The 9,811-nt window shown below is 34.6% G+C and overlaps 1 protein-coding gene across 1 annotated transcript; it reads left to right on the top strand.

Moving 5' to 3' along the window:
• The first annotated feature begins 463 nt into the window (after nt 1-463).
• LOC137388120 (probable serine/threonine-protein kinase kinX) lies at nt 464-9,811 on the top strand. Its single transcript, XM_068074631.1, has 10 exons — nt 464-467; nt 5,178-5,326; nt 5,606-5,740; nt 5,948-6,082; nt 6,218-6,352; nt 6,632-6,910; nt 6,992-7,354; nt 7,616-7,960; nt 8,492-8,736; nt 9,679-9,811. Exons 1-10 carry the CDS (start codon nt 464-466, stop codon nt 9,809-9,811), a joined length of 1,923 nt encoding a protein of 640 aa, XP_067930732.1.

The raw sequence follows: 9,811 nt of genomic DNA, 5'->3' as shown, positions 1-9,811 counted from the left end.
AAAAATGTATCCTGCTTCATACACTTGCAGCTGCAAACTTTAGGAATACAAGTATATCCCACAGAGAGTTACTATAGAAGTTCGCGTACGCATACATGCATACACGCATACACGCATACGCGCATACACGCATACATACATTCATACATTTTTACATGTAGTTGTCTTCTCCCATCTCACCAATGACTCAAAGAAACTACTACAAAGCCTAGTAAAACCAGCCATGAAACTCAACAGCATTTCAGATTTGCAGTCTGACCAACAATTATATGACTGCCGCCTAGCCACCAAAAGCTTAAGGCTGATAACATTAGAAGTCACACCAAACTTAGTTTTGACAAAGCTACCATCAGAACGTCTGTCTGTCATAAAATTTAAAGTTTACCTACGCAAACACTGTTTTAGATCTAAGTTTATATTGTATCTTAATCACATTTTTACCAAGTAATATGATTCTTATCTAATGGGTTAGAAGCGATGTTTGCAAAAAATAGCAGTAATGCTGTTGCAGAGATAAGCGGAGCCATTTTGGAAAACCGTGTCACAGTTTACAGCCCCTCCATTGTGGTTCTAACCTTTTAGTAAAGTCAACATGTATGTTCATTTAATGGAATTCTTTTGTTAGCCAATCAAACAATGACTATGGTCATTTGAAAATCTGCCAACTTACCTTTTTGATAAATAGTTCATGTAAGCATTTAGGAATTTGTGTACAAAAAGAAGAAGTCATATTATCAAGGCATTACCGTGTGTGTGCTACTAGACTTGGAATAATGATACGGCAAAAGTAACCACCTGACATGCTACCATTTTTTTCAGTTAACTTTAATAGACATATGCTGATTACTGCAAGAATTTCATCCAAGATGTAACTTATAATACAGATTTTAAAAGGTTGGAATCCTAACTATAATAGAAGTCATGTTTATTTGTGTGTTCTAAGCCACGGTTAGAAGTCGGAAACCATTATGGCACTTTACATAATTCCAACTAACAAATTTTGGTTCAGCAGTCCGGAAACTACCACCTGATCTAATCTTTGACTTTTATAATTTTAAAATGCTTTGTACATACTCTTTCTCTGTTCTTTCTGCTTTTTATCTACACTTTTAACCATCTCTGATGGCGCTCTAGGCTATGAATGTAATATTAATAGTACTAAAAATTCCCCTTTCATACAGCCCACGACCAAAGTGATATTGGAAAAAAGAAAAGGGTACTGATGGTTGAGAAATGCAATATTAGGAGTCAAATGGCACTGCAGTGCAATAGGATAAATGCAATGATAACTGTAATGTACTGGGTGTGGGTGATATTATGTACAACAAACAGCAATAATGAAAGGAAAAGATTATATGTTTATATCTCTCCCCCTGCAATAAGAGAAATGCAATATTAGAAGTAAAATGCACTGATATTATTAGAATAACCAATATTATTAATATAGTAATACAGTAATAAACTAATAATAGAAAACCAATGCACAATTTTGCTTACATTTCAAAACGTCATAGCTAACAATATCAAGAAGTTGTGATATTTATATAGATTTGTAGAAAATCTATTTAACCAAACTATTTGGAAAAAAAATAATAACAGTAACCTATTGCCCATCATCAATGTTGTTAGTGTGACTATAACACTTCAATAGCCATCCAAACTTGTAATTAAATATTGGAATAATCTCATAAGAATCGTTAAAAAAAATATCATCACCATTTATTTTACTTACACTGCGTTGGACATCAGTTAAAATACCAACGTACTCAAAAGTTTCCAAAATGTCAGCTACTTTAAAATCAGCAAAAAAGAACGATTATATTTCCGTACTTCTACGTTAATTACAGAAACCTTCAACAATTCGACAATTCTATAGACTGGTAAAATGTGCGCGTTATGTTTGCGTGAAAAGTGCACGACTTAATGGTTCTACTCTCTGTCGCTCGGCGTTTTGTTTGCCGGTCTTAATTTTGACAAAAGTAAGGCTTGGCAAGTTTTAATAACGATTTTCGGCCAAATTAATCTGTCTATTTGTGTATAATCCGATCAGATAGGTAAGTTTTAAGATATTGTCAACAATTTACAAAGACTTGGTAACATATTTAAATAAATTTTTTATGCGTTTTGTATCGTTATTATACTTATGCGACTCCATTGAAAAATAGTTAAATTTGTTGATGAGATTTTGTTACAAGAGTTTGCGACGTTGTTGAGGAATAATTTTCGTGAGTTGTGTGCACATGCATTTATCATAAAACTTTCAAACATTCGCTCTGCTCGTGTTTGGTCTTGAGAAAATAGTGATAATGCCATGAACATGTGCTGGTGGTGTCATAACAATAAAACCTAACTTTCTTGTTACCAAAGAAGTATGCAAAGATGTAAAGACGACCAGTAAACTTTTTTCTACTACTTTTTGTAATCTTTAGAAGCTGTATCAATGATTGAACAATCCCAGAGCAGTTGTAATTCCTCTATTGTATTACTTTATCAGGTACTATAGACCAAATTTCAGCAGTAGAATAATTCACATGTATATCACTTTATTGTTAACTTATCTCAACACTGCTTGAGGGTATAGCAAATATTAAAACCGCTGAACTAATTTTCTTGTCACTGATTGATTTTATTGCATTTACATAAACACATCATTCGATATTGCGAATAACAAGCTATTCGAACACCGCCATTGTCTTTTTTGACGAAGGACTCAACTACCTGGGTAGTTATAGCTAGCTTGTAAAAATACTCTTATTATTGTGCTTTTTATACAAGATAGAATCATCATTGGCATACTATTTTGGCTCTGTAAACTTGTGATCCTTTATTCCAACTTCTACAAAAAATCAAAACATTTCAAACTGTTTGATAGTTTATAGGTCTTTTAAAAAACAAGCAAATTCTTATAGAAGCAAACTGATAAATATACTTCTTAGAACCCTTGAAATTTAAAAACAAGATAACGTTTTGTTTTTACAAAAAAAAAACTTGTTTTCCTTGATTTATCACAAAAACTAGGATTAGGTTACACAGTTTGAAAGTGGTTTTTGAAAAATCTACCCGTTTAATTGAAAGAATGAAAAAGAAATACGCATCACATCCATTCTACAACTTGTTAAGTCTACTACATAATGAGCTATTCATTGGAGTTGATGCTATTTTAAGCATTTGGTAATTAACATTAAAAACATTTTTCTAGAATAGATAAGACAATTTTTGAAGTTGCAAATGTGCAAAATAATTAAATTAGGTGTATGTAGAACTAATGAATGAGTGAACAAATACTCAAAATCTTGAGATATTCACCAAGTTAAGTTTATAGAAAAGATGTCACCAAAGAGCAAATAAACTAAGAATTTGATGAAAAATAGGATGAAAGACCTGTTTAGGTAAAACTATAGGTAAAATGACATTCTCCGACTTGCTTAGATTTTTGTCAAATTGTAAAATATAATCTCTATTTAAATGCTATGGTACTCCATATTTCAACCCTTCTCTTAAAGTGGCGGTCAAATAGAAGTGAGGTTTAAATAGAGGGTTGCATCGTATTCTTCAAATAGCTCATCAGGATTTTGAGAAGATAAATTTAACACTTTTACTGGCAAAGCGAATGTTAACTAAATTTTGCACTTTCCTTCCAGCGGAGCAACACTAACCCTTTTCGATGCAAAAACTTGGTTAACTTACTTCAAACTTGTTATAGACTCTAATCAAATATGCAATGGGACGCCAAGAAATATCTTTAGCGGTATATATCAATTGCTTGCAATTGATATATACTGGTAATATTAACAGTGATGTTACAGCCTGTGCCTTGCTTTGCAATTTGTTTGAGTTTTAATTTTTTGGTTTCATCCCAACTTTAAAGGCGTTTTTTCATTTTATATATATATATTTAAGAGTGTAACAACTTTACTCATCGATATGTTTGCTGCAGTTTCCATGCAATAGAAGAGGAGCTATGAGCGTCGATTCATTGTAAGGCTGAGTTATAATAGGCTCAATAATAGTACCAAATATTATGCAATGAATCTGGAAATTTTGAAGGTATATAATAATAATCATCTATCAAATGCTATAAATATATATTCAAAAACAAGTGACATGAACAAACCATACTTATAACATATGCAGAAACAAAAATTAACATTTTTGAAACAATAATATTTGATTCGTTGGCTTGGCCATCTGCCTTCTGATTGTTGCTTTTGTTTGGAACGATTTCATCTGCTTCTGGTTGTTCATTACGTTCCGCAATGTATTTTGACTTTATCTCTTTTTCCACACTGCTGAACTAGTCGACATTATTGTCTAAAAGGTTTTTAGCAGAGCAAAACTTTTATGCACTGCATTTTGCATAAACTGACAAACTTTTAACCGCATGCATACTAAGCACAACTTTTCGCCTAAAATTAGTAGTTCATATATTGTGGTAAATGTAAACCGTTTTTTACATACGTCAAAGTATCAAGACCTGATACAGGTATTAATTATTTCCATGGTGATGCTTTCAATTTTTCAAAAAAAAACTGATCATCTTCAGAGTTTAAAAATGGGCGTCGATATAAACAGAAACAACGAAAGAAGTGATTGGTATTAATGTAAACGAGTCGTTGAAAGTACGATTTTGTGAACACTTTTCAACTGATCACTTGCTATTATTGGTTTGTAAAGATCAAAGAATGTCAAAGCAGGGGTCAAATTGAAGTGTCATGCAAGTAAAGGATGACACTCTACTTTCTAATCCTTCTTCTATAGTGGCTGTCAAGTAGGGGGGGCATTTAAATAAAGGTGGCTTTCAATTAGAGGTTCCGTGGTCGATATATCAAATCGCAGAATTCTTGAAATTAGTAACGGTGTTGAAGTTGATGAGTGAGTTGTTGCTGATGAGGAAGTTGAAATTGATGAGGAAGTTGATGAGGAAGTTGAAGTTGATGAGGAAGTTGAAGTTGATGAGGAAGTTGAAGTTGATGAGGAAGTTGAAGTTGATGAGGAAGTTGAAGTTGATGAAGAAGTTGAAGTTGATGAAGAAGTTGAAGTTGATGAGGAAGTTGAAGTTGATGAGGAAGTTGAAGTTGATGAGGAAGTTGAAGTTGATGAGGAAGTTGAAGTTGATGAGGAAGTTGAAGTTGATGAAGAAGTTGAAGTTGATGAGGAAGTTGAAGTTGATGAAGAAGTTGAAGTTGATGAGGAAGTTGAAGTTGATGAGGAAGTTGAAGTTGATGAGGAAGTTGAAGTTGATGAAGAAGTTAAAGTTGATGAAGAAGTTGAAGTTGATGAGGAAGTTGAAGTTGATGAGGAAGTTGAAGTTGATGAGGAAGTTGAAGTTGATGAGGAAGTCGAAGTTGATGAGGAAGTTAAAGTTGATGAGGAAGTTGAAGTTGATGAGGAAGTTGAAGTTGATGAGGAAGTTGAAGTTGATGAAGAAGTTGAAGTTGATGAAGAAGTTGAAGTTGATGAGGAAGTTGAAGTTGATGAGGAAGTTGAAGTTGATGAGGAAGTTGAAGTTGATGAGGAAGTTGAAGTTGATGAGGAAGTTGAAGTTGATGAAGAAGTTGAAGTTGATGAGGAAGTTGAAGTTGATGAAGAAGTTGAAGTTGATGAGGAAGTTGAAGTTGATGAGGAAGTTGAAGTTGATGAGGAAGTTGAAGTTGATGAAGAAGTTAAAGTTGATGAAGAAGTTGAAGTTGATGAGGAAGTTGAAGTTGATGAGGAAGTTGAAGTTGATGAGGAAGTTGAAGTTGATGAGGAAGTTGAAGTTGATGAGGAAGTTGAAGTTGATGAGGAAGTTGAAGTTGATGAAGAAGTTGAAGTTGATGAAGAAGTTGAAGTTGATGAGGAAGTTGAAGTTGATGAGGAAGTTGAAGTTGATGAGGAAGTTGAAGTTGATGAAGAAGTTGAAGTTGATGAGGAAGTTGAAGTTGATGAAGAAGTTGAAGTTGATGAGGAAGTTGAAGTTGATGAGGAAGTTGAAGTTGATGAGGAAGTTGAAGTTGATGAAGAAGTTAAAGTTGATGAAGAAGTTGAAGTTGATGAGGAAGTTGAAGTTGATGAGGAAGTTGAAGTTGATGAGGAAGTTGAAGTTGATGAGGAAGTCGAAGTTGATGAGGAAGTTAAAGTTGATGAGGAAGTTAAAGTTGATGAGGAAGTTGAAGTTGATGAAGAAGTTGAAGTTGATGAGGAAGTTGAAGTTGATGAAGAAGTTGAAGTTGATGAGGAAGTTGAAGTTGATGAGGAAGTTGAAGTTGATGAGGAAGTTGAAGTTGATGAAGAAGTTAAAGTTGATGAAGAAGTTGAAGTTGATGAGGAAGTTGAAGTTGATGAGGAAGTTGAAGTTGATGAGGAAGTTGAAGTTGATGAGGAAGTCGAAGTTGATGAGGAAGTTAAAGTTGATGAGGAAGTTGAAGTTGATGAGGAAGTTGAAGTTGATGAGGAAGTTGAAGTTGATGAAGAAGTTGAAGTTGATGAAGAAGTTGAAGTTGATGAGGAAGTTGAAGTTGATGAGGAAGTTGAAGTTGATGAGGAAGTTGAAGTTGATGAGGAAGTTGAAGTTGATGAGGAAGTTGAAGTTGATGAAGAAGTTGAAGTTGATGAGGAAGTTGAAGTTGATGAAGAAGTTGAAGTTGATGAGGAAGTTGAAGTTGATGAGGAAGTTGAAGTTGATGAGGAAGTTGAAGTTGATGAAGAAGTTAAAGTTGATGAAGAAGTTGAAGTTGATGAGGAAGTTGAAGTTGATGAGGAAGTTGAAGTTGATGAGGAAGTTGAAGTTGATGAGGAAGTTGAAGTTGATGAGGAAGTTGAAGTTGATGAGGAAGTTGAAGTTGATGAAGAAGTTGAAGCTGATGAGGAAGTTGATGTTGATGAAGAAGTTGAAGTTGATGAAGAAGTTGAAGTTGATGAGGAAGTTGAAGTTGATGAGGAAGTTGAAGTTGATGAAGAAGTTGAAGTTGATGAGGAAGTTGAAGTTGATGAAGAAGTTGAAGTTGATGAGGAAGTTGAAGTTGATGAAGAAGTTGAAGTTGATGAGGAAGTTAATGAGGAAGTTAAAGTTGATGAGGAAGTTGAAGTTGATGAGGAAGTTGACGTTGATGAGGAAGTTGAAGTTGATGAGGAAGTTGAAGTTGATGAGGAAGTTGAAGTTGATGAGGAAGTTGAAGTTGATGAGGAAGTTGAAGTTGATGAAGAAGTTGAAATTGATGAGGAAGTTGAAGTTGATGAGGAAGTTGAAGTTGATGAGGAAGTTGAAGTTGATGAGGAAGTTGAAGTTGATGAAGAAGTTGACGTTGATGAGGAAGTTGAAGTTGATGAGGAAGTTGAAGTTGATGAGGAAGTTGAAGTTGATGAGGAAGTTGAAGTTGATGAGGAAGTTGAAGTTGATGAAGAAGTTGAAGTTGATGAGGAAGTTGATGAGGAAGTTGAAATTGATGAGGAAGTTGAAGTTGATGAGGAAGTTGAAGTTGATGAAGAAGTTGAAGTTGATGAGGAAGTTGAAGTTGATGAGGAAGTTGATGAGGAAGTTGATGAGGAAGTTGAAATTGATGAGGAAGTTGATGCTGATGAGGAAGTTGAAGTTGATGAGGAAGTTGAAGTTGATGAAGAAGTTGAAGTTGATGAGGAAGTTGATGAGGAAGTTGAAATTGATGAGGAAGTTGAAGTTGATGAGGAAGTTGAAGTTGATGAAGAAGTTGACGTTGATGAGGAAGTTGAAGTTGATGAGGAAGTTGAAGTTGATGAGGAAGTTGAAGTTGATGAGGAAGTTGAAGTTGATGAGGAAGTTGAAGTTGATGAAGAAGTTAAAGTTGATGAGGAAGTTGAAGTTGATGAGGAAGTTGAAGTTGATGAGGAAGTTGAAGTTGATGAAGAAGTTAAAGTTGATGAGGAAGTTGAAATTGATGAAGAAGTTGAAGTTGATGAGGAAGTTGAAGTTGATGAGGAAGTTGAAGTTGATGAGGAAGTTGAAGTTGATGAGGAAGTTGAAGTTGACGAGGAAGTTGAAGTTGGTGAGGAAGTTGAAGTTGATGAGGAAGTTGAAGTTGATGAAGAAGTTGAAGTTGATGAGGAAGTTGAAGTTGACGAGGAAGTTGAAGTTGGTGAGGAAGTTGAAGTTGATGAGGAAGTTGAAGTTGGTGAGGAAGTTGAAGTTGATGAGGAAGTTGAAGTTGATGAAGAAGTTGAAGTTGATGAGGAAGTTGAAGTTGATGAAGAAGTTGAAGTTGATGAGGAAGTTGAAGTTGATGAGGAAGTTGAAGTTGATGAGGAAGTTGAAGTTGATGAGGAAGTTGAAGTTGATGAGGAAGTTGAAGTTGACGAGGAAGTTGAAGTTGGTGAGGAAGTTGAAGTTGATGAGGAAGTTGAAGTTGATGAAGAAGTTGAAGTTGATGAGGAAGTTGAAGTTGATGAAGAAGTTGAAGTTGATGAGGAAGTTGAAGTTGATGAGGAAGTTGAAGTTGATGAGGAAGTTAAAGTTGATGAGGAAGTTGAAGTTGATGAGGAAGTTGAAGTTGATGAGGAAGTTGAAGTTGATGAAGAAGTTGAAGTTGATGAGGAAGTTAATGAGGAAGTTAAAGTTGATGAGGAAGTTGAAGTTGATGAGGAAGTTGAAGTTGATGAGGAAGTTGAAGTTGATGAGGAAGTTGAAGTTGATGAGGAAGTTGAAGTTGATGAGGAAGTTGCTGCTGATGAGGAAGTTGAATATGATGAGGAAGTTGATGAGGAGGTCGAAGTTGATGAGATGGAGTTAGGATTTAAAACTGTGAAACAATGTTTTTTTCGTAATTTAGCATGTTGTGAAAAGCTATAACTTAGCAAATAATCTAAAATTTGTAGTGAAGCCCACTCTTGGTCTGTGCAAACCTAAAAACATTAGTATTGAAACTTATTATAGGTAAAAGGGCATAGTTTCTTGATTTACTTTCAAGACTTATGTCAGTTTACAATATCACGCACTCTTACCTGGAAGTTTATACAATAAGCCATCTCTTCATTCGGTAAAAAATTAAATGGTATTCTAACAGAGAACTGGACGCTTGAGGTTGAGACAATGTTTCGATAAAACTAAGATCATAATATGCATCACGTGGATGAAGGTAGCCCAAACTCTATGTGGTTCTAGAATAAAAAGCATTAATGGTTCTACTGAAACACTTACTCACTGCAACCAAGAAGAGAGAACAACTCTTATCATTCTTTATTTTGGCAATACAATTCAGCAAACAGCCAAGATGCACTTTGAAGTAAACTGCTAGGATTTAGTGTAGTTAACCTATCTATAAGTTTTTATTTACGACATAAACTCTGTTTTTCTCTGAAAACTTTTCACAGTTCTTTAGCTATACTTTTCAAAACTATTTGCTATGATTGACTGATTAGTTTACATTAATTTACTATTACATCTGGTTATTAACTGCATGACCACTAAAGGCTAGCTCACACTATATATTTGGGTACTGGCGTTAATCACACCATACATCAGCAATCGTCTGTAATAACAATGGTCATGCTATTGAAAACCCACACGCGTTTACATCTGTGAATATTCTACAGCATAGCTTTCTCATTATACAATGTGATCACAAAAATAATAAAATTATAATTTAGCACAAATTTTATAGAAGAAAATATATATCAAGTGATTTGGGATAGCTAACCGCCATCTTGGAATTGGTGCATATTGCACAGGCTGTCGCTAATGCTGAGAAAACTATCAGGAAGTTTGAGAGTAGCAGTCTTATATGACATATCAACGTTGCCTTGTGGACTGCCAACTCGATCTACAATTAATTGCCGAAAAGACAATGCCGATATACGGTGA

The sequence above is a fragment of the Watersipora subatra genome, chromosome 2, assembly GCF_963576615.1.
Source record: "Watersipora subatra chromosome 2, tzWatSuba1.1, whole genome shotgun sequence".
NCBI classification, from domain to species: Eukaryota; Metazoa; Bryozoa; class Gymnolaemata; order Cheilostomatida; family Watersiporidae; genus Watersipora; species Watersipora subatra.
The sequence above is the reverse complement of the archived record's forward strand: the minus strand, read 5'-3'. Positions and strand labels throughout refer to the sequence as shown.

Bases quoted from the DNA above. Each gene is read 5' to 3' on its own strand.
- LOC137388120 (XM_068074631.1), top strand. The intron at 5,741-5,947 runs GTTGATGAGGAA...GAAGTTGATGAG, and splicing joins AAGTTGATGAGGAAGTTGAA to GAAGTTGAAGTTGATGAGGA. The intron at 6,083-6,217 runs GTTGATGAGGAA...GAAGTTGATGAG, and splicing joins AAGTTGATGAGGAAGTTGAA to GAAGTTGAAGTTGATGAGGA.